Raw genomic sequence first — 25,973 nt, forward strand, 5'->3', positions numbered from 1 at the left:
CTCAGGCACTGATAAATGTGTCAATAAGCTTTTGGAGAAATAACTGGTATCCAGGGAATTTATCTTGGTTGTAGAAGTTTCAGCTGAATAGGTCAGATTTGTTAACATTTTAATTTACACAAATCTGCATTCCAAATACTGCTCTTCGGCTCCTTCTCCTAACGACAAGAAAATGTCAGCAGCAACCCCAAATTTACTCCTCTAATGGATTTCTCAAGATTTTAGGAAAAACAAACAGAAACAAAAAACCAATCTGTGGTACAGCAACATGTTTAAACACATTTTTCAATTTAGATGCAATATAATTTGTTGTTAATAACCCAAAAAGTTTTGCCAGTTACAGATGTAATCCTGACAATAGCAGAGAGAGCTGGGAATAAGCATGTCCCATAGCTTCAGGGCAGCTCCAGGACTGTGCCCAGAGCTGGTTGTTTTGCCTCAATCCAAGTGTCCCTTGCCCAGCCTTGCACTCAGTTTGGGACACTCAACACCATATTTCCATATACAACGTGCCAGCCTTAATTTCCCTGACTCTGCACAGGGGAACTATCATGAAGCACAAGGTTCCCCAGCAAGTTTTTAAAATACTTCAGATGCAATGAGAGAAACCTGAAAAAAGATGACAATTCTGCCTTATCCTTTCCCCCTAATTATCACCTACCTCTTTTTTCACCTGATTTTCTGTGATTAAAACCTCTCTCTCACCAAGTTACCCCAATCTGCCTTTCTGAAATTACTATCAATGACGACCTTTCTCTACCCGTAAAGCCCTACATTAAAATGCTGGTCCCCACTGATGTCAAGGGGGCAATAACAGCTCTTTCATTTCCATAAAATCAGCATTTTCCTGTCAGGATTCCTATTTCTCCTCTGAGTACTCTGCCACTGTCCCCCTGAGGGCTGCCAGCAATCTCTCCAGCACTTGTTTCTCCTCCTTGACTGCAAGCCTGCCCCAGGCTCCAGCACTGCTTGGGATAATCTCCCTGCTTAAGATTCAGCTAACTTCTAAATAAAAACAGGAGGGAAAGGTCAAATCTGCCCTAGGTTGTGCTTGCAGAGTCTGCCATGTCAGGTGGGAAGGAGCAGGTGCTGGTGCTCCTCCTGCTCCCCCAGCTCTGCTGCTTGTCTTCACACCTGGAGAGTTCTCCACTCGTTTGACCTTCTCCTTGGGAAGCTGTTGCACACAGTGTCTCCCCTTGGGTCAGCTCTCTCTGAAACGGTGCCAAGGGGAAGCCCCAGACCTGTGCCAGCCCCCTGTGGTCCCACTGGCTGCCCCGGGGTTCCCTGCGTGCTGCCAAGCTGCTGCCTGGGCTTTTATCTGCTCTCAGCACCTGCCTTTGGGATTCCTCCCAAAGCTGCGCTTGAAGCAAAAAAGTGGCCCCAGCCATGAAAATGAAACAGGCAGAACAACCTGGCAGACAATGGCTCTTGACTGGAGGCTGGCACAGCACTCAGCAGTGGGGCCAAAAGCTGCTGGGCTGATGGACATGGGAAAATCTCAAAGGTGCTGGAGGTTTCAGAGCTCTGAGTTTAGGGGGACAGGAAAGCCATACACCTCCTACTTGCGGGGACTCCTGCTCACTCCGTCCCTGCCATCATCACAAGGGAGGAAAGGAGAGGAAAGGAGAACAAAAGCAGTTTCAGGTGTCTTCTCTCAGAAATGCAGCACACTGGGCTCTCCTAAAATGGTTTTCACTCTACTTGTTACCTCTGGGGACTGTCTGAATAAAAACCTCTGAGCCTCAGACTATGCAAGTCCTTCCTTTCCTATTTGCCACAGAGCCATGCTCTCTGTGGCTCGTTGCTTGATGAACTGATGATCCTTCCCACCAATTAGTTCACTGAGCCCCCCCAGTTACATTGAACAGGTGACACTCCATGACCTGCACAATCCAAAGGGGAATAAAATCAAGGCTTAAGTTCCAGGGTTCTTTCCCTTGACACTCATTAATCCTTGTCCCCTCACTCCATCCCACCACTGATGCTGCATTGATTTTTGTTTAAATAAGAGATACAAATGCTCTGTCCTTGAGCTACACTCACAACTAGAGGAAGCAGAGCTCTGAGAATCTCACTATACAGCTTACACTGGCAGGCAGAGAATGCTTGCGTCAGTAAAAATGAAATTTCTTCTGCATATGGAAAAGCTGTGCATCATGAAACACCAAAAAGAAGAGTACCAAGAGCAGAGCCCCACACAAACCCAAAATCACTGGAAGACATTTTTCTAGTTGGGAAGAGACACAAGGATGGCATCAGGAAACATGCAAAGTGTACTGAGTATGGATTGGGTAACCACTTTCAGAGATAACATGCAAGACAGGTTTAGAAAGGGCTGTAGGTGTCCGGCACTTTATTGTCCCCCAACAGAGAGGGGACAAATGACAAGTTATTCATCCCCTTGCTTCTTCTGAAGTATTTTTTACATCTTTGAGTTTTACATATTTACACAAGGAAAATATCAGCTTCAGGAGTTTGAACATTCTCCCAGGGTTTCATCGACCGATATGGATTAAGACAAAAATATCACATCAAAGCCATGATGCCCCACAACTGCAGCAGAAGCAAAGACCATGATCTCCACATCGCAACTCAAACTTTTAGAGGTTTGGTATTCAAGACAGGGCTCGGGATTTGCACGTTAGCAACCCTCAGTAACGGGACACCTGCTCAGAGGGTTTTAAACTCACCTCTCTGTCGAGTCCAGCAGCCACGGTGACAATGTCTCCTGTCTCACTGTTAATGGTAAACATGTTTTGGGATGGGCTCTGTGGGGTCTGAGTCACGATCCGGTACCTCACCATCCCGTTCGCTGTCGTAGCGTCGTCTGCGTCATTGGCAGTCACCGTCATCACGTATGTTCCTGGAAACAAGAGAATTATCAGGACTATCTCACTGCAGAGCAGCTTGCAGTCCCATTGACTTGGAATCATGTATTTTGCTCAGAAATTCTATGGAAGAGGCATCCCATTTCAATCCAGCCAGCTAGGCAAGGATTATGAAAATAGCAACACTGCTGAGCCCAGATGATCTGGAAGGATACTGATTACACATAACTCGTAGAGAGTGAGAAGTCATATCAGGGTATCTATGATCAACTTCTAATTCTTTCAGTGATTGTAAGTTTTATGGCAGCATTTTTTGTCCTGCAATTTCACAGATTCTCAAAGGGGATTTTTTTCCCCACATCCAATCACTGCATTCATATGCACTCAAAAGTAGAGTTTAATAGTGGAAAACCTATCAGACTTCTTAGCATCTTCAGAAGGACACCATCAACATGCCCATGCCCAGTGCAGGAAGCAACTGCCTGCAGCCTCCAGTTCTTGGAGAAACATCCACCTTTCTGGCCCCTCTTGGAGAAAAAAACCCCACTTCTGCAGAGCAAATGGAACAGCTGCTGCCCAGCAGGACAGAAAATCAATGATTTGGTACGTGTGGCCAGTGATGTATGGAATTGTTGGTTTGTTTCTTGCTAATCATCAGTGTCTTCATTTGCCTTGCAAAAAACAATCCCTACTTTGTAGATACTGTCGGGAGTGCACTGATGCACTGACAGGCTCATTAGCACCAGAGTTTGGCAGCAGGGTGTTTTGCTAAAGTGGGAAATTATCATTATGAGGGTAAAAGATGTTACTTGATTGGATGGACTCCTGCAGCTGCATGGTCCTGTGACCCCCAAGAGCTTGTAGGGCCCAGCTTTACACTTGTTATATTGGTAGGAGAGAATGACTAGAAGGGACAGGCACACACTGCTCACAAAAAGCAATCTGCAACAGTGGAGGAATGTAATGATATGAGCCCTGAAAGGAGGAGTGGGAGGCAAAGACAGACAGTGAAACCAGACACAACCTCATTTAATGACCACCAAACCCAACAGCATCAACGGAATGACGGAAGGTGCCACTCGAACACTGCTCATTTGGGAAGTCTGAACAGACGGACCAACTTATGAGCCTGCTGTGCTGGAGAGACACAAAGTGGCCCCAACAAGAACTTGAACTCATTCAAGATGGAGCCACACGTTGTTTTACACAGAAAGCTGGGTTTGTTCTGCTTGCTTGGTTAGATGTGAGCCACAGGCAAACTCAAGGACATGTGGCTACAGCCACAAAGCCACCAAGCTCCCAGGTCAGGGAAAGCAGAGAGATGGGGAGTTTGCATCTGTTTGCAAAGGACTTTAAAAATACCCCATGCTCCAAATGGGCACATCTAGTAATGGCTGCAGTATGCCCAAATTTCGTACTTTAGCCAAGCATCTTTAAGCCACTAGGGCATAGGAAATCCCCCCAGTACCTTCCCCAACTTTTGGAAACCAATGTTTCTCAGTATTAGCAAGAATTGGCCTCAGAAGCTTGCATTTTTGCACTGTGTGAAATGCTTTGCTGATCTCCTTCCATTTGCCTCAATCAGGCTCTTTTTGTTCTCAGTGGTGATATATGTATTCCTGTGAGTCTTCTTAGTTCAATAAGAATTATAGATTAAAAAATAAATGAATGTGTAAAGCAAATCTTAATGATGAATACATTCCTGTCTTTCTGCAATAATCCTGATTCACATTTGTGAAATGAAAACAAACTATTCAACAACTTTAACATTTTTTCTGATCAATAAACTTCAGGAAAGGGAAGGAACACTGAATTGAAACAAGGCTGTGCATGCAACAATTTTGCTCTATTTTCTCTTCAAGCATTCGTTTTTTGCTCTTTTGCAAAACCAGTTATCATGAGACAACTGATACAAATAAAGAAGTCAACTCTTAGATAACTGTAGAGGAAACGTACAGAAGAAATTTAAATATGAAATATGCTGAATGAGATGTTTGATGTGGAATTTATGTTATCTTAATGCATTCTATACTGAAAACACCTCGGAACAGAATGTCAAAAACTGGGGCTAATGAAAACAGAAGTGGAAGAGGAAAACAGAATCTATTTTAGGACAAGTGCAGTTTTAGGCCATATTCCAAAAAACATGATATTTTGCAATGCACTTCCAGCACAAGGAATAGCTCTGAAAATTACTGGGACTACCAGGTTCAGACAATGGTATCCCACAGTTGTAGTCCCTTTGCACATGGGATCTCTCTGACCACACTGTAGGTTCCAAAACCAAGCAGGACTTCTGTGAGATGGTGGGTTCCCAGCTGGGCAGAGGAACCTGAGAGGCTGCAACTGTGGTGGGAGGGAGGGGGGGACAGCAGCTGTACTGTGGAGAGAGAGTACAGTAGGTGTCTTCCACTCTTCCCCTGACCTTTCTGCTTCTTTCCTGCAGTGCAGCATTGCAGTGAGCACATCTGCTCTAGAAAAAAGGACCATTTCAAAAGCATTTGACCTACATCCCCATAAAGGGAGACAGAATTGGACAAATGTCTCTAAAGTCATGAACTGAGCACCAGGGAGCTGTATTTCAAGAGGCAATCTGCTCCCTATCTCCTATCTTTAATTTTGATTATGAAACCTAACCACAGAGAAAATAAAGAGAGGAACTTGGCATTAATTACTATCCTGTAACTTAATAAAACGCCCTCTGCACAGGGCCCTGTGTGGCTGCAGCACTCTGCAGTGCCTGATGGAATTGCAGCAGCCACTTCCTTCCTGGCTCTCCCTGGGGCTGCCTGTCTGACCACAGTCTGCTGTAAACTGGCTGCAAATTACCTCTTCCTCTTTGCAGTCTGGACGGTGTCTGATCTCCCTTCTCCTTTTCCTCTGTACACACTTTTCCCACCTGGCAGTGTTGACCCAAGAGGGTGACAGCATCTCCTGTTACCTGTGCTGAGGGCACCACTCCTAAGGACCACTCCCAGGGACCAGCTGGTGTGATCTACATCACCATCTACCTTCCAGTCGGTTTTCTTTACATTTAGCCTGTCTTTGAGCAAGAAATATCCTCTAGATACCTGTGTGCTGCAATGCATGACATAACCATATGTCTGCACACAAGAATATTCAACAGAGCATTCAATATATGCTGCTCCAGTGTCTAACATCTTCTGGGTGCTATATAAACTCTTTTTTTATACTAAGATGGTTGGTGATGATTTACCTGCTATAAAAGTAAATAATATCATGCTTCTAAGTCCCTTGCATGGAGATTACATCTTCACATATCCATATCCATTCCCTAATATTACACAAATTAGGCAAATATGCAGTGGCAGAGTGAGGGCACAGCTCTAAAACACTTGAGGATTGAAGCTGGTATTGTTTGGGTTTCAGTGACAAAGTATTTACTGCCCAATCTGGCCCACAGGATGTGTTTATGCATTTAGTGGAAATCAAATTATTAACCACACCAGCCTTACTCCCTTAATCTACCCAGAAACTAGAAGCACTTATTACAGACTAGAAACCATGAGAAAACTCCTCCAACTCCCACTAAGGACACCCACACTGCACTCTGCCATTTTTGCCTCAGACCCTGCCAATGGTGATGAAGTTGTAAGTGCAAGTGTAAACAGGGAAAGACAGACTTAAAGTGCCTCAGAGAAGCATCAGCTTAATTTTTTTGCTCTGCAGGACTTGCTCTCAAGCACACCAACGACATCAAATGACTGCATCAAGTGCCAAAACTCTGGAATGTGCCCCCATCTGTGCAGTGTATCACAAAACAGACACCCAGTCCAGACAGTCTCGGATGTAACTGTATTAATCTACACACCAGGCCTGACTCAGGTATGTAACCTGTTGAAAGAAAACCATTTCTCATCAAATAAGGCACATGGTATGTTAAATAAAATACCTAACCCAGTACATCATGTCAATATTAAATCAAATTTGTTGCATGTTGAACAGCTCCTCTGAGCAGCAGATTGAATTACCATGCACAGCTAGTGATGACAAGATTACTGTGCATTAGCTTTCATTAACTAATGTGCCAAGTTCATATATCACCTGAGTTAAAATTAATGGATGCCACGAGGAAGGAGATCTATCAATAAAATGCAAGACCTCAAGAATCTGTACCTTCACAATGCATTCCTTTTGATTTCCCAGATGTTATTTTGTCAAAGGAAATAGTTTTGTTTCTAACTATGGACAAGACACATGAGAGAAATGCTTGAAAGCTTCCCTTATGGAAAATATTCCCACTAGATTAATTAAAGTTTCTACAGGATAGGCAAAAGAACACCCCACAGAATCAGGGGGGATGGAAGCAAAGGAAGATAATTTATACCTGTATATTCAGCTTTGTTTATCAGCTTTAAACTGAATTGCATCTCCTTGTAAAAGACTGTAAAGAGATTTTGTTAGGCTCACTATATCTCATTTCATCTGTACATGTTAAGTAAAAAAAGAAGCAGCACAAGAAAGATAAGTGCCCTGAGTATGTGTAAGCAGATAAGCACAAAGCCATAAACAAATGTCCTCCCCTAAACACTCTGGAGTGTGAGAATCAGCTCGATTCCTTCTAGCTCAGACGGTCCCAAAGCATGTCAAGGACTGCTAATTCACATCATGTTGTCTGAAATCTCTGCTCTCCCATCTCTGCAACTTCATTTCTCTGTAAAGATGGAGCTTTCACGGTTTTCAGGCATACAAACAATGTCTTAGTACAGTTGTGCTCCCAAAGTCTTTGTTACAGTTGCTTTGTAATTGCCATTTTTCTAAGGTGGTTTGAAGTCTATTAGTTAGATTTAATGCATGTTAAAAGAAAGAGCTAATGGGCACTTATCAGGAATCCAAATAAAAATTAAAAATAAAACCCTCTTTCACTTTGCCCTTTATACCATTTCACTGTAAAATCACATAATCCTGTCTACTCCTATCACATAAATAGAAAAAGCTAAAACTACACCCAGTTTTTTCTGACAATGCTGATTCTCTACCCAGCTTTATCCTACAGTTTATGTTTTTAAATGGCTGGTAAATGGCTGCAGAATCATTAAAGTTTGGTTAACCTTCTCAGTCTAATTTTGACCTACAAGATACTTAATTTAATCATTCCCCCATAGAAAAGGATTGAATCATTATGTGCAGACATGTGGTGATGGCCATATTACATTAGATCTTCATTAACCCAAGTTAATAATGGCTTTGTGCTAATGGAAACCTCCCCTAACTCCTCATTTTTTTCCCCCCAAATTTGCAAGCTCACTTAGTGAATCTTCTGCATCCGATGCAAGATAGAGAGAAGACAGTAATTGTTGCTGGAAAGATTAAATACTGAAAAGCAGTGTAAAATTTACAATACTTCCTAAAATGAATATTTCCATTCAGAAGAGTTTCCTGACATAGTTTTCTTCCCCAAAGAAGATGGGAATCTCATGCCCCTACTCATGACACACTTCATCCTTTAAGTGATTTCACTCATGGTAATGAAGTCTCAAGGACAGAAAGACACACTGGAAAAAGCAAAGGCATCAAAACAAAGTTACAATGAGAAGCGTGACGGGATCCTGAACAAGTCCTCAGAGTACAACTACACACTGCTGGAGTGTTAAAGACTGAAACAGCTCAGCTAACAAACCTGTATCCTCCAAATTCAATGTATTCAAGAAGTGATGTGAAGCACTTTCACACACCCACTGTGCAAATGAGATTGGGGAGCACACTCAGTGCTGAGAGGAGTTCCAGAGGTGAACAGGAACAGGGGCAAAACATCAAAATGACAGAAGTGCCTCCTACCCTACTGCAGATGTAATAAATTGTAAATATACTTACATTAAATGGCATTCCACATGCTCTAGATAAAAAAATAAATAGAAACAGCACTTCCCATCTGAATGATATTCCTCCCATCATAACTGATAGCTCCTGTCATTCTCTTTCACCATTATTTCTGTAATCATTGGCAAATTTTGACCTTTCAAGCAGCTAACCTAATTCATAACGGATGCCACTTCCTAATTAGTGGAGACACCGGATTCTCAGCTTCAGACAAGGCAAGAGCCAACCTAATGAGAATAACGAGAGTAAGCAGGTCTGGAGAGACAACTGAGAGAGCTGAAGGGGCTGCTGTCACCCAGAAAGGAAACAATACCTTCTTATTGATAAAAATGGAATAGGGGCTGCTGTCACCCAGAACGGAAACAATACCTTGTTATTGATAAAAATGGAATAAATACCTCTGGAGGCAAAATGAGCAGATGCACTGATGGCAGCCCACACATGGCTCTGGGTTTGGAGCTCACTCCTGGCCATCAGCCTGCAGCCTACTGAGACCCCAGTGCTGCAGAGAAATCCCTCCAGTGGAACTTCAGGATGGGCAAAAGCGCATCCAGCCTCTGAGCAAAGAGTTTTGGCTGCGGAAGTTCATGAGGCTCAGCTCAGCTGAGTTCCTGCACATGAATCCTCTCAATTTCCAGGGCTAACTCAAAAAAAGGGAGAAAGCAGGACTTAGGATAAGATATCCTGCACATCCACACTGAACTGTGCTAAACACCATGGGCAGGTTTAATGCTGAACTGAAGGCATATGTGACTCCAGAAATGATGCACACCCAGCTGCACAGAGCTCAACACTTAACACACAGGCCACAAGGCTTCAATCCAATCCTGGAATTTTGACACTATAATATCAGGTAATACAACATAATGTAAAGTGATGTAGTAATATAAATATTATAATATATATTGTACTGTGTTTCATTGTAACTCTAGTTAAAAGGAGGCAGGGAGTGGCTATTACAGTGCTGTAACTCCCTTCTAGAGTGGTCTCAGAACATGGTTTCTATGGGTTTTTTTTAACATTAACTTGGTCCTTTTTTTTTTTTTTAAGGGAAAAAACATCAGTCTGGGGATTTGCATTTTTTTCTCACTTGCAGTCCTATAATTCACTTCCTTGCTCTTGGGACTGGATGCTTCTGAAAAGGAAATTAAGAGCACAGATTTCATAACCACTCACCTCGAAAGAAAATGGAAAGCACTACCAGATGTGTCTGCAAAACCCCAATTTCTTATCTTACAACTGTGCTTGGCTGAGCAAAAGAACTTGAAAAAGAATATTGTCTACCCTAGGTCTGTGTGTAATGTGTGAGAGAATAGAATCAGGTTGGACAAAGCCATTTTTACTGGCATATAAAGTGCAAGGGTAAGAGCAGCACCTGGTCAAGGTGCAGAAGACAGCACTACATTGATGATCCATTTAAGCCTGTGATGTATCCAGAAGTAATGCACCCCACCTGGGAAGAGCTCTGGGAGGAATGGAAGAATCTACTGAGACCTACTCTGGTCCTGAAGATCTTACCTGTACATGATCTTCCTGAAACATTCAGAATTTATTTAACTTTTAGCTTCTAGTGTTACCAGCTGGAACATGCAACTGGTGACAGCCCCAGTCCATGAACCTGTTCTGGTGCTCTCTTGAACTGGGACCTTCCTAAATGAAGAGTTCTAAAATTAACTTCTTCCAAGATGGAAACTATGAGCAGAACTGTGGTGGCTTTGGAACTGGTTGTAATGACAGAAAGGGGGTTTCTCTCTGTGTCCTGTTAACTTCTAAAACTGAAGCATCACCTCTTTAGATCTCAGATCCTGCCACCAAGAAACACCCTCTCTGTTCCTTCACTGAACAAACAACCTGCAGAATACAAGGTATCTCTTCATGATTTGCACTGTCAGATTGGAGAAGAGGAACAAGTCAGAACTGCAGAATCCAAATTCTCCCCAGGAATATGTATACAAATGCAACTCTATGCCTTAAAAGATTAATTTCACAAGCCTTAAATTGCAGTTTAATTTGAAAACTAATTCAGCCTCATAATTAGCTTTCTGTTCAAATCACTGAGGCTAAAGATTTAAATTCTCAATATTCAGATGACTTTTGAGTTTCTGGCCCCATCTGTGCATTAGTCCATGGTGTTAATCTCTGAGGGAATCTCTGCTGGCATAGAAATAAAATAAACAAACTGGGACACTAGTAGAATAATCAGCTTTTAAAATCCTTGAGGTTTTTTATATACTGCTTATTTTTTATGAGATTTAACTCAATTTGCTGCATATAGATTTGGCTCCCAATTATTCAATTTTTCACGTGGCACATTACCAACAATTATTGTATCAGAGTTGTACAAAAAAAGGAGGAGACGGGGAAATTTTAAATTACAACATTTCTCATGTTAGAAATACATCTTTTTGTCTTGGAGGACTGTCTGTGCTCATCACTCTTTCACACCAATCCCAGGGAGAGTGGCAGGAGTAAACTATCCTACATGACTCCAGGAGAAAGAAGGAGTTGGGTGAAACTTGAGTTTAAAAGAAGCCACTTGAACTTTTGCTATTGACTTGAAAGGGACCAAGATGTATCCAGAGAGTTAGTGAAGTGGAAAGGATGAATGGGAATGGAAAAGGCCAGTCTGACAGGAACAAATTGTTTTGGAGAGATGAGTTAATTTTTGACAATCTTTCTGTTAAAACAAAATAGATACAACCCAGAGCAAAGCACTCGAGTCGCTGCGGAGCATTTCACATTGACCTTTTCAGAACTGAACGCTTCAGTTAAGTAAGACATTCACATCCTTCTGTAAGGAACATTTTGTGGTGGTTATGGCAAAGCCAAGCTTCTGCAGAGATGGAAATAGTCTTTATCACACTATTGTTTTGTGATTACATTCCCTTTTTTTTTTGTATTTAAGCATTTTCATTCTTTCTTATTGAGCAATTTTTTTTTTGGAAACTGTAGAGTTCCTTTCAAAAGAGCACACCCTTGGGAAGCTGCACTCCCAGCAGTACCAGTGCAGGGGCTGGGATGGTGACAGGCAGAAACTGGTGCTGTACAGAGGGGAAAATCCCACCTCAAGCCCCAGTTCCTTCCTGTCATAAGACAGTGGAGCTTGTGTGAGGGGGCTCAGAGATGTGGGCTTGGAAAAGGCAGCAGAATCCTTGCAGGGCAGGCAGAGTTGGGCAGCGAAGCTCTGCCACCCGTCCCGCTTTGTCAGCTCTTGAAAGGCAACTCCTGCAGCTCTGGGAGAGCTCTGCTGATCAAGGCTGCCACAGGGAGCAGGGGAATTTCTGCTCGAGCTTGCAGCTGCATTCTTAAAACCTGGCTGTGTTCTTCATATAGAGGCAAAGTTCAAAGAGGCAGAACATTATTCAACATGAGTAAAACACGGTCTTTTAAGATACACTTTCAAACAGCAGCACGTTAAATCAAAACAACTCGTGGAGGGGGAGAGTAAGGAAGAAAGATGGTCCTGTGGAAAAGGAAATCCTGCATCACTACTCATGTTCTGAATTTTTGGAAAGGCCTATATTTGCACATTTAAATTGTCCAACTGCTCGACCTGAGGCTAGATAAGCTAGAAATGCATTAAACTGTTTTCCAGAGAGACTCAAAAGAAGGAAATACATGCAATTCAGTTTAAAAGACAGCAAACAGGGGCCAGGCTGTGACACATGTTCACACTACAGAGAAGTTCCCCAGGAATGAGCTCCTGATTTCAAAAACACTATGCTACAGTGCAAGACACTATTTCAATTAAGTTATTATAATCTTAACCAGCAACAACAACCTATTATAATTAATAATACTTGATTATTTCTTTTCTATTCCTGTCAAGGGTTGCTTCAAGGTGACTCACAGAGAGCACACTCTTTGGGAACCCAGGCTGAGTGCTCTGCAGACTGGGAAGCCCCTTCACTTAAACCCCATCAGACTGTCTAATGAGTCTCTTCACATTTGCTGCCAATTCTTCCAGCTCTTGGACAATTTTGTGTATTTGTATTTCAGGCTAAAGCAAACTTGTTTCTGTGGGAGGCTGACTGCCCAGCAGTATCCCACCATGCCGTGGGCTGGAGTACCATTTCCTTAGTTCACTCTACTGTCTTTTGGCTTATTGGCTGTTGAGTCAGTAGGTCACATCTTACTTGGCCACCCTCCATTCTCTGCTGTGGCCAGGCACGATTTCCAGCTCCCTGACAGGGTCAGAGATGAGGCACCACACTGTTCCAGCTCACTGCATCCCCCCTGAGCGGGGACCACGCTGTGCTTCGCGGCACAGCATCCTCTGGAGGCACAGCCCTGCCTGCTGTGCCCATGCACCGTGGGCCTTTGCATCACCCCATGCCCTGGGTGGGCTGTGACAGCACCACAGAGCCCTTTCCTGATCACTGGAACGGGATCTGCTCTATTGATCCTGCTACAGCCTTAATGGGGCTTTCCCCACAGCTCAAGGTCACTGCGCCCTGCTCAGCCTGTCCTCAACAGCATATTTTGGATGGTGTTGCTTTGCAAAATTTCCATGGGTAGAGTTTGAGCTCCATATGTCCTTTTCTATCTGTTGGCTTTTTTTTTTTTTTTTAAATCTGGGCAAAATTCCGACTGACTTCAAGCAGTCATTGGCTGCTCACTCCAGCTGTCCTCAGAGTCAGCATTTATTTGGGACACTCTAATACTCCAGCTACTTTTCTCATCAGAGGTGTGCAAAACTATTAAGAACACTGCAGATACTGTTGTAATCAAGCAATCCTAAATTTTTAATCACAGCCATTATAAATGGGCATATGGAATATGTGAGAAATAACAATTGCATGGGATATCCAGGAAAGCATTTTCAGTCCTCAGGCATAGTTCAACAGCAGTGAGCAGTGGAAAATGAATGCTGAACTGTAACATATAATAAGATTTTTTTAGTTTGCTTGAAGAGTGGATATACACACATATGCAGATGTATTTTTATAGATGCATATGCATATCTAACTTAGTGTTGAATCAGGACTGAACACATTCTGCTGTTACCTCAAAGAATATGCAGTGTCTTTCATTTGTCAACCACTGCCACAAATAAACATGAATTCTGGCCACATATCTCTTCTCTTGCAATGGCTGGTGTGGTATTTCCTTAGTTACAATATTCTGAGGCAGCTTGAACTAAAAAGTTTCTAAATCTTTGCAATATCTACACTTAGCAAAATACATTGTTCAGACTTGTCTCTGCACTAGACAGGGACGTAATTGTGAGGCAAAGGAGGAGCACTAAGATATCACCAGTAACTCCACGACCTCTCTATCACTTTCTCAAAGGCACAGGATCATGTTTCTTGCCAATACATGGAATGAGGGCCTCTGATACCCAAATTCCTAGGAGGCTCTACAAAAGCAAAGAACAGAAATTCAATACTAATATAAACCTTTAAAAGAATACTGATTAAATAGGAAAGAGAGGGAAAAAAAAAGCCAACCAAATACATCAAAGACAAATGTAATTGCTTTTGAATAAAAACAGATTGCTTTCTACCTTCCTGCCTTAAAGGCAAGCACTCCAGCCTGGGATAGAGAACACCAAAAATCACTGCTAGAAGCAGAAGCACAAGTATTTTGTAGGCAAAGTTATCCTATTCTGATTTAATAGCTCAAAGGCTTATCTGGATTTCAGACAAGAAGAGGATGCAATTTACTGCTTGTTTCACACAGATGAACAGAGCCAGTTAAAACATTTGGGAGCACTTTGAATATTGATCTGTCCTCGAATAAGATGTAAGAAATTTGTTTTGCTATGGAAATGTATCAATCTTCAAACCTTGATATGCCCCAAAGTGGCCTTCAAATGAAAGCTGGAAAATCCTCTGGGAAGATGTTATTAGAGCCATAAGCTCAGGGATGTCTCACACGCCCTCCTCCAAGCAGGGCTGGGATCAGGACTTTGAAGCTGGGACAACACCATCCAAAGTGATCAGGGAGGGAGCTCTACCCACTCTCCTCAGAAAAAAAAGGCACGTTCTGCTGCCACTCTGTGTCACCACAGCCTCCCGCTCCTCAGAGTGCTGGAAGACAATCAATCACGGCTGCGAATCACCTTGTTAAAAACAGTGCCCACCGGAGGCTTTGCTGTGACACCTCCGGCAGCGGAGACGCCGTGATAAATGTTTGCTGACACAAACCAAAGTCACGAGGTGTTTAACCCCTCAGCTGGCAAACAACCGAGGAGAGAATTAGCCCAGGGAAAATCTTCCGATTCCAGGACACTTCCAACTGCACTGGTGCTACAATGCAATTTATGTTCAAAGAACGGATATGCTCCTATTAGTCACGCTCAGTAATGAGCAAAACCAACCCTGCTACCCTTTTGGAAACTGCAGGGTTACACTACACTGAAATAACAAATCAACTGTATGGTTGAAAATAGAACATTAAAGACCCTTATAACTCTCTTTTTTTCAAGCATATAAACATTTTCATGTAAATGAACTTTTCTGCATACAACTTACACCACCACTAATTCTTCACCCATAAATTTTCTGAAACTCTATTTCACTTTTTTCCCCATTTCACCCTCTGTTAGAAAAGTCTGGGGGAACAGAGCCTGCAATTTTAATGGGAATATTCCTCCTTCTATAGGTTTGCATCAGGCCCCAAGTAAGAAAGCATTTTCTGCACACCTTGGGACACAGCCCTATTTGGAGTCTGACTGGATGCCAGATATTGAGCTGGCAAATGACTGGATTAAATATCAAGAAGGTGGATATTCAGCATTTCAGACACAGGGTCAGTGAAAGGCCACTGCCAGGCTGGCTTTCAGTGCTGTTTAATTAGAAAAACAGCCCTGTATGTGTGTAATAAGTGTATGAGAATGGCAATACAGAGCATTACTCTGCAAAACTTCTGCTTTTAAAATTTTCAGTGCTAGGAAGGGATCATCAGGACCCAGGTTCCCTCCAAACCAAATCTGCACTTTCTCTACATCCAAAAAGAGACACAAGTTTGTTCTCAACTCCATCAGTCTTCCACAAAGAGCCTGGAAGAGCAAACCTTTCCCTCATCCCCTCTATTCCAACAGGGGCTAAGCCACCACACCAGATGAATGGCTGAAAGCCTGTGAAACTTTGAGACTTTTTTCAACTGTACCTGGTTTAGAGCCTTCATCAACAGATCCATTATAGACTTGGTTGATGAACTCTGGTCTGTTGTCATTCATATCAATCACATAGATGTAAAGGTCAATAGGATTCTCCACCTTGTTTCCATTCATATCCACTGCATGAGCCCGGAGCTGGGAACAAGCACAATGAAAGCACAATATCAGCAATTGGATTTGTTGCAGAATGAGAGACCGTTTTGCAAGGATTGACTTTACCTCATAAATACTTTCTTAAAATTGAAAGGAGCGGGTATCTAATTCCAGCAGAAAGCACTGACATAGTTTCCATCTAGACTCTACCCACAGACAGATTTTCAGGGCTTAACATAATATTGAAATAATATTTTAAAATAGTGATTGTCAGTGGAAATACTTTAACTCTGGTGCAGTGATGCTGTCTTCTTCATTGCTCACAGACCACTGTATTTTAATTTTTAACATGTGGTGAACCTTGCCTGACAATCTGAAAAGCAAATTTTGCTTAGTTCCAAATACAGCGAGGAAATGAGTTTGAGTGAGAGGTTTCTTATGGGAACCTGCAGCTTTTCACATGCACAATAACAGGGATTAACAAGTGAAGAGATTTCAGAATTACATTAGTAGTGTTTATTCTTTGTTAATCATGGTCTCTATGAGCAGCAACAGCTACTGACCCCATTGCTCTGTGCACCAAAAGACATTTCAAAAGTCCCTTTCCTCCAAATAATGGGAGCCCCTGTGACACTAAGAACAAAGTATTTTCCTCAGGCTTGACTAAAATACCCAGTGCTGAAGCATTTCAATAACCAGAGCCACAGTGTTAAGCCCTCAGTTAAACTGGAACTGCAGCTTTATCTTATTAGCAATAACCATCAGTAATAATGCCCCAAACCAAAAGCATCTGTTTTCTGAACCAAAGAGACAGATACAGCATGTCAAAATGAGTAATTAATAAAACAAAGCAATCAACAATAGTCTGGAACAATCAGTAACCAGGTGAAAAAAATGGATAGCTTTCTCATTAAAGGGAACAGATGGCTCCTCTAAATGGTGTGTGGCTGAACGCGCTGCCAATGATGGCTTTGGGAAAACTCCGACAGTGAGGGAAGAGCTCACAACCCCTGACCATGGAGGGCAGCAGGTTGGCATTGACTGGCTGTGAGCACTGCAGATTTTGGCTATCTGTAGTCTTCATTCCAGCTCCTGTGAGCACTGCTGAACCTCCACCCTGCCACGAGAACTGAGGATGGCACTTGGGGTGGCTGTGTGACATCCCACAAGGCTGGTGGGCTGAAGGTCGAAGGCTTCTGAGGGTGTCAGCTTCACAGAATCACAGAATGGTTTGGCTTCGAAAGCACCTTGAAGCTCATGTAGTTCCAACCCTCTGTCACAGGCAAGGAACCTTCCACTAGACCAGGTTTTTCCAAACCCCATCCAAGCTGGCCTTGAATACTTCCAGGGATGAGGCATCCACAGCTTCTCTGAGCAACCAGTTCATGCAAGGGCTGGCTGGGAGAGTGGGGCTGAAGAACAGGGGGTGCACCAACTTGTGCCACCCAGAAGGATGGAGGCCCCTGGTCCTTCCCAGCAGTTCCCTGTGTCATTCCCTGCTGCTGGGAGCCAGAGTTGACATGCCAAGGAGGTCTCAGCTCCTCTGATGCATGACAAATAAATGTGCTAATTGCATTAGCGCTGGTTCCCGTCTTTCCCTCTCGCTGTGCCGGTGATTGATGCAACTTTCTCCTTCATGTACAGTGCTCAGAAGTCCAGAGCTTTAACAAAAGGAACTGCACACCATTAGGATGGGCTGGATTAACATTTAATCAAGCAAAGAGAACAAACTGCCACATGAAATGAGCTGGGAGAAAAACATTTTTTTTAGAAGGAAGTTAAGCAGCACTTTTTCTTAAAAGCCTGAGAAAGTCCAGCTTCGTTTTCAATATGGGATTTACCATTTGTATTTCATGACTTCCAATGCTCTTAATACCTGCATTTCTTGCCTGCATATGAACTGCTTTGGCTCTCACCTGTTGAGCCATCCTTCATCATGTCAGATGTAGCAATTCAATAACTTTACAGTCAGAGGTCAGACTGTCTTTGAAAAAAAGTAATTCGGAGCTAAAATTAAAGTTATTATCTTCAAACTGAGGCAGCACTGGGCTCTCTCTTACAGCATTTCCAACAGCGGAAATGGTTCCATTCAGAGATAAAGCAGAGAGCAAAGCTGGTATCTCCCCCCTCAGATCTGACTCTCCCCCTGCAAATTTTTAATTAGATTTGATAGCTTTTGTTTGAAATCTCCAGGAGCAGGGGATTTCTCAGCAATGCACATCTATCTGCTTGTTGCACTCACTAAGCACATGTACCCATCAACGCATTACTGCCTGCACTCAAGGAAAAGAAGATTCAACAAGCAAGACTGCAGGAATCCCACCAAATCTGGGGTGACATGCTCAAGGGTCACCTCTGTCCTGAGCCCAGCACCAGCACTGGGCTGAGTTAAGGGAGAGAGGGCAGTGCTGGGGCACACTGGTGTGGGCACTGGTGTCCTGACAAACAGCACCTGGAGTGCCAGGAGGGTGGCACCTGTCCCCAAGACCAGCACAGCCTGTGCCTCTAAGTCCTGGGCTGTACCAGGGCTTGGATGTCCATAGGTGCTCCTCTTCAGCCCTCATTTGTTCCTGCTGCCCTTTCTGCAGAGGATCTTTCTTTCTCTTCTGCTCTGTTTTCAGCTGATTTCAATGAATGTTTCTGATTTTCCCCTCTTGTTCCTGCTTGCATTAATTTTCTCTATCCCTACTCTTTCAACAACTCTCATGTGCCAATGCCTCCACAATATGTTGCTTCTTTGTGGTCAGTGCCAACCATGGCAGGGGGAGAAAGGAGTCCTGAGCCAGAGGGTTGAATTTCAACTCAGCTCAATAGGAGCTCTTCTTACTAGAGACCATTCCTCATTAGACACCATCCTCAGCAGAGAGAGCAAACGAAGGAGGGACTCCAGGGGGGCAATCTGTCTACTGGGAAACTAGCTGGATCTCTAAGGCAGATCAGATACTACATTTCCCTTCCTTAATTCATCTTCTCCCTCATTCTCCTATCCTACTTTTTTGTATTCATGAGGCAGCCTCAAGCTGGACAACACATTTTGTTCAGGAGTTGTTCGAGATGGGGCTCATTTCTGCCAAGCACAGTCTGAGTCCACGTGGTGCCCCACAGCTCAGGCTGCCATCTGCTCCCACCTGTGACCAATTGAGTATTTTGGTGGTTGAGTGATGGAGGAAGTGAAAAGCAGATGCATGAGAGTGCTTTGCAGCACTGGGCAAGGCACAAAAAGTGATGGCTGAGCTCTGTCACATGCACACACATCATTTGGAGTTGGAAAACACCAGTGGAAGGTCAGTGAGCATCACCTGGGCCACAGGACATGCCAGACATGGGTCATACACAGGTATTCAAATGGAAGCTGGTGGTTAGCTGAAGAGACAGCTAAGAAACATTTACAAAGTTGGTTTGAGATATTTACATTTTCCCCAAGAGGGAGAACATGACAGGAATAAAGAAAGAATAAATAAAATCAAATGGAATACCTTGCAAAGGATTCTGAAAAATTAATACAGGTAGCCAGCTAATCTCTAGCTGATGATGCATCGCTCTGCTGTGCACCAGCCAAGGAGCTGGCTCGATATTCTTTAACAAATATTGTTTAAAAGTATGACAATTACCACTATCATATTCAGCAGCAGCTACCACAGGTCTCTGAGGTTTTCCTACTGACACTTTGCAGTGTAAATGTAGCTGTTGGCATACAAATGATTCGGTATCATGGTTATTGATTACACTGGAGGCTGGTGGTATCTGAAGGTAGTTAGTCAAAGTCAACACAGTGAATTGTGTTAAATATGAATATTACTTATGCACTAATACTACTAATACAAATATACATTATCAATCAGTGACAGGGCCTTTAAGCAATAAGCATACAATGTCATGCTTAATTTATGTGCTCTTAATTGTGATTAAAAGTTCTATTTAGAGCATTGTGACACAAATGGCTGGCACTACTCAGTGTGGTTCAAAATACTGGAATTAGTTCTTGTATCCCCTAATTTCTAGTAAACTTTGTCTCTTGGCATTTACAACGACTCCTTGTCAGTCTATAACCCACCTGTTCTGCTCCAGCCATTTCTGAAGCAGTATTTCATCAGGCTGATGCTCAAGGCACACACATGTGTCTGGGACTGGATTAGGAATAGCTTCAAAGTCTCCCTATAATGCACATTACTTGAGCATCATAAGCAATGACTACTTACTGACACATTTATGCTGATGTCTTTTGAAAACAGAGCTTGAAACAGAGTCTTGGAAAACTAACCTACCAATTTTCTATCCCTTGTACTTGCCAGGCCTAACTGCAGCTTAATATGAAACCAGTGTCTGGATCAGAAAAGACATTCAGAGCAACTAATTCTGTCAGCAGCACAAACAGGACTTTGGGAATGCAGTTAAATAAGGCCAAGAGAACTCATGCATATTAAATATTACTACCTGCTGAAACTTATTTGGCATGCAAGGAACATTAAGGGCTGACTGCGAGGGGAGATGCAACACATGCCTGCCACAGTGGGAGGGCACCAAGATGGGGGGAATGTGTCCCATGGCTGTGTGTCCCAAGGCTGTGTGCCTCATGGAAGTGCGTCCCAGGGCTGTGTGTGCCAGGGCTGTGTGTCCCAAGGCTGTGTGCCTCATGGAAGTGCGTCCCATGGCTGTGTGTCCCATGGCTGTGTGCCTCATGGATGTGTGTCCCAGGGCTGTGTGCCTCATGGATGTGTGTCCCAGGGCTGTGTGCCTCATGGATGTGTGTCCCAGGGCTGTGTGCCTCATGGATGTGTGTCCCAGGGCTGTGTGCTTCCTGGTTGTGTGTCCCCTGGCTGTGTGCCCTGTGGAAGTGTGTCCCATGGCTGTGAGTCCCATGGCTGTGTGTCCCAAGACTGCGTGTCCCAGGGGTCCATCCCCAGCCACAGGCACTAAGAATGCTGGGGTGGCTCCCGCGGCATCACTCAATGCCACACGCGCAGTTCTACGTCACAATGTGGTGTTGGTTAAGTGGCTGCAACGCCTGTTTCATTTTTCTCTGCTCACATTTTCAGCTGACTCTGCGTCTGGGATGTCTGTGAGGTCCCTGGAGAGTTTGTGCTCTGGTTTGTAGTGCAGACAAAAACAGATGAGGCCAAAATACAGCTGAACTTGTGATCACTGGTTTGCCAGCAGACACAGCACCTGCACAGGGCCCGTGAGTCCCAGAGGCACATACATCTCTGCATACATCAAGCTTGGAATGATCCTCCCTAAAAGTTCAAGAATGATCGCAAAAACAGGGGAAGTTCTGCTGCAGAACTCCTGATCTAATTAGAAAAAAGTCTGTTTCACCTTAGGGAAAGAGGGAGGTTTCATCAGACAAATGGCTTGCTGAATGCAGGGAGAGTTAAAACACTAGTATTTTAAAAATGGTAGTCCTGAAGCAATACAGATAATTATGCATAAGAAAATATGTGTTGAAAATGTGGGAGTTAATGAAACAGAACTCCTCATATGTAGCTCTGCAAACACTTGCAAATTATTGTTCTTTTTTCATAATTAGTTTTTAGATTACCTGGGAATGAAAACAGCAAGGACAACACTCGACAGTGACAGAGATGCTGAAAAGACTCAATTCTGTTCAGGGCTGCAGAAAACCTAAAGCTGTATAAATGCACCCACCTTCAGCCAGAATAGCAAGCCTGTGTTGGACACAGAGCCCATAAACTGCTGGGTAAGAGGGACCTGGAGTGTTGTCTTGGAGCTCCACTGACAGTTTCTACCCCAGCTGGAGAGTAAAGCTAAAGGAAACTACAGGAGATGTCAAACCAATTTAAAGGGGGCAAAGCTCTACAGTTCAGACCCAAGCCTATACCTCAGTCACTGCTCTTCCAGCACTCACTTCCAGCCTGGCTCCAATGTTGTTTTTCCTTTCAATTAGGAACTTGGCCACAGGAAGTGGCATAAATTCATTGACGTCTTCAGAACTTCCACCAGCCAAGACTTTGGACTGTATTTTCTTTCTGGAAGCTGGCCAGATTTTTTCCAGTTACCAGCACTGTTCACTCCTACTGCAAGTTTCTGCTCAAGTGTTCAGGTCATTGCTATGTTCAAGGTATATTTATAAATGCTTTGTAAAGAGTTAGTAAATTAACAATTGATGGTTCAATAAATCATCAATCCATTGCTACCGAGACTGAAGGATCTAAAGGTCATTTACAACCACCACTTAAAACACTCTCCATCACCTTCTACTGTTCTGCTCACAAAGACTTTCTATCACTCACTACTCCTGTCTATAAGGTCTCATAACATACTTACCAGTTATTCACTCTCTATAAAATACATCTTCCTGCAACCTTCAGAGCGTGAATATGCTTATTTACATATGGATGTCACTAGTTCAAGGTTTCTGTAAGGAACAGAAAAGGCTGGAAATCCTGTGGTATTTACAAGGCAGGCTTATCCCATCACCTTTGACAAGGCAAGAATTCAATTTACTGAATTCACTACAACTTGCATGTTCAGTTCATTTTTAGGGGGTGCACGATTTGTTACGATGGAGGACAAAATCTTTTTCATCTTATGTTTTTGAGTCAGAGTGTCTGATCCCAGACATCACAGTGACTCCATCAAAAGTGTTAACTTGTGCATTGTATTATTGACTAGACTGATAATAACCTGGCACTGCTGAACCAACATCAACAACGCTGAGATGATATACACTATCTCAAATATTCCTTTTTCAAAACAACCTCTCTTCCTATTTTCCTAGGCACAACAAACAAAACAATTGTTCTTGTTCACAGAGGATAAAATAATTTTTCTTCAGATCTTCTTTTACCCAGGGGAAATCTCTTTTTCCACCCAACTAAAGAGGTAATCTATTTTCTTTATCCTTCCACCCCAGTCCAGAAGCTGTGTCAACATGGTTAACTGGATACCTGATAAAGCTGACAGAATGTGCATCTCTGCCGGCGCAGCTCGGAATGTGGTGTCAGTGGAAGTGACCTGTGCCGCTCCACTGACATTAGAGCATCCCTGGAACGGCTATTACGGTGCCAGTAGATGTGGCTAAGGCTGATAGCAATCCATGAAACAACCTTTCACAACCGCTCCAGGAGAGAACTAAAGCGTAGACGCAGAAAATATTTGAAATTTTGCAGGGCTATCATGCAAGGGGCAACATATTTTTTTTGTATCAATTTGTGGGACTGTATCTGCTGTGCAATTACGCTGTGCAATAGAGGGGCTAGGATTTATATCAAAACATAACAACCAATTACACTCCAAGCATTCTGCAGGTAGAGCATTTTATGAGCTAGGATAGCATGAGGCACCGCTTTTGAGTGTAATTAATCTTAATTAATTCCCTCATATTTAATATTAGCCTATCTGCGCATTTAAAAACCTATCTGACACACCCCCATCATACTGACTGAACATCTCCCAGTGAATTAAAATGAAAAATGACTATAGCAATTATTGCATGTTTAGCTGCAGTAATGATTCTTAAATTAGTTATTTCCCAAGGCATGCAAATGTAGTGACTGGCTTCTCCTGGCTTTGGGTGCTACAGTTTCCACATGAATTTACATGGATTCAACAAGCAATGTGACACTGCCCCATTTCAAACAAATGACTCTGATTTTGTGTCCGAAAAGGACATAAGTGTGTCACCACTTTCATAGAATCACAGAAGTGTTTAAGTTGGGACAGGCCTCTAAAACCATCAAGTCCAACTATTCCCCCAGCACTGCCAAGCCCACTACTTAACCATGTCCCCAAATGTCACATCTACATGTCTTTTAAATCTCTCTAGGACTGGGGACTTCACCACTGTCCTGGGAAGCCTATGCCAAGGCTTGACAATCCTTTTGGTGAAGAAATTTTTCCTAATAGCTAACACAAACCTCCCCTGGCACAACTTGAGGCTGTTTCCTCTTGTCCTGTCATTTGTTACCTGGGAGAAGAGCCCGACCCTCACCTGGCTACAACCTCCTTCCAGGCTGTAGAGAGTGAGAAGGTCCTCTCCCAAGCCTCCTTTTCTCTAGACTGAACATCTCCACCTCTCTCAGCTTCTCCCTATCAAACTTACTCTCTAAATGCTTCCTCAGCATTCTGGCTCTTCTCTGGACATGCTCCATCCCCTCATTGTTCTTCTTGTGGTGAGAGGCCCAAAACTGCCCCCAGGATTCGAGGTGGGGCCTCACCACTGCTGAGTACATGGAGACAGTCACTGCCCTGGCCCTGCTGCCACACTATTGCTGATCCAGCCCAGGATGCCATTGGCCTTCTGGGCCACCTGGACACACACTGTCTCACATTCAGCTGCCACTGACCAGCATGTTACATTGGTTTGGCTGATTTAGTACATCCTTTCTGGAATCCAGCAATTCTGGTACAGTTCTGCTTTGAGCTTGTGAACCCAGATGAAACTCCAGGTGTTTGATGCTTACGTGGTAGGAAGCTCTCTCTTCCCTGTCCATGGGGCGTGTCACATACATCCTGCCAGACACAGGGTCAATGCTGAACACTTCCATCGGCGGCTGGTCGGCTCCCACTCCAGTGATGCTGTATCTGATATGGATCTCTTTGTCCTTATCGGAACGAATCTGGATGGAATAAGAGACAGGAATCCATAAGTTTTGGACAAAAGCCATATGGATGTTTAAGCAACTTTAAAGATCTGAGCCTGAAAGCTGCACAGATGTAGTACCGCTGTCAATTCTGACAGGGAGCTGAATGCCAAAGGTTTGGCAAAAAGCCATGAAAAGTGTATTCCACATGGCTTCAGCTATTTGACTTCTCTTTTATTCATGAAGATTCTCTAGAAATTTCTCTGAAATTATGAGTTTTTGACTCAGATGTGGAAGAGCCCAAAATGCACAAACCCCACTGTTGACATATTACCAAAACCCCAGTTTGCTTAAAGTGTTCAATTTTTTCAGCCATACCCAGAGTCTCCCAGCCATTAATCACTTCTGAAAACACTGTCTGCAAGCTCCCACATCATATTCTCAGTCCCTGTGACTGTGCACACAAATACTCCCACAAAATTCGAAGGACAGGGCTGTTTGCTCCCTCTTTGTCCAACCCTGCTGGCTTGACATGGTCAGTCTAGGAATGCCCAGTGGGATGTTACCATTTCATGTGATCATTTGTTGAGGAGAATCATGTTTTGGACATTGTTTCTGAAAGCCCTTCCCTCCCATACCTTGCAAACACTGCTGCAAACTGAGTACAGCACAATGAGTTCCATGAACCTTGGACACAGAGCCAAGGAAAAAAAGAAGGGAGGTTAATATGTTGTCCTAGCAACCTTGACTATTGCTTTAAACACAAATTTAATTTTCTGATCAAATGCTGAAAGAAGTTCTTGCAACAGCATGACTATTCCCGAAAGAAAGTGCAAGGTACAAATAAATTACCATCCCCTGCACCATCACAAACTGTCTGGCACTGTAAAAGCAATGTGCATAAATTTTTCCCTAACAGGTCTATGAAACAACAAACTAGTGGGAAGATAATAGATCCCTCATAGCTGAGTGCATGTTATAACCTCTGCTATGGCAGTTGCACTCAGTGCAGGAGATCCTGTCCCCCAAACAGCCCCAATTTGGGGAGCAAAGGTCGTTTCCCAAGGCAAGAGGAGGCTTGGCTTGTCAGGCAAAGGAACTGAGAAGAGGCTGTGGGCTGCTCTGCACTCCCCCCATATGTGACCCTCTCTGCCTTCCCTTCCTCTCCTGACACAGGAGGCTGACAAGGTGCTGAATGCGTCGCTGCAGAGCAGTATCAGATCCCTGGCTCCAAGACTCTCCTTTGATACCTGTGTCCAGATCATTACCAAGTTTGTACACTGTTTTCTTTGTACTGCCTCCACCACACTGTCCATTCCCGTTAACAGCTAATCATGTCAGTTATTACAAGACACTGCCAGGATTGATCTGCACAGCACCTACACTGCTGGAGCTGAAGGTCAGGGAATAGAGACAGTTTCATCTGTCTTTTTTCTGAAGGATTCACTGCTTGTTACACTGTTAGTATTGTGGAAAATTCAGGGGACTTATACTGGCATAGTCCCTTAAAAGAGGGACTGGGGACACTGAAAGTGCCCTCACACC

The 25,973-nt window shown here is 43.4% G+C and overlaps 1 protein-coding gene across 1 annotated transcript in view; it reads right to left on the bottom strand.

The window, feature by feature from the left end:
• CDH4 (cadherin 4) overlaps positions 1-25,973 on the bottom strand; it is a 428,425-nt gene that overhangs the window by 72,403 nt on the left and 330,049 nt on the right. The window contains exons 5-7 of the mRNA XM_071572618.1: positions 24,309-24,464; positions 15,783-15,927; positions 2,691-2,863 (exon numbers count right to left, since the gene is read on the bottom strand). Coding sequence (XP_071428719.1) covers positions 2,691-2,863; positions 15,783-15,927; positions 24,309-24,464 — 474 coding nt within the window. The remainder of the gene's footprint in view (positions 1-2,690; positions 2,864-15,782; positions 15,928-24,308; positions 24,465-25,973) is intronic.

This window comes from Pithys albifrons, chromosome 18, assembly GCF_047495875.1.
Source record: "Pithys albifrons albifrons isolate INPA30051 chromosome 18, PitAlb_v1, whole genome shotgun sequence".
In the NCBI taxonomy this organism is placed as follows: domain Eukaryota; kingdom Metazoa; phylum Chordata; class Aves; order Passeriformes; family Thamnophilidae; genus Pithys; species Pithys albifrons.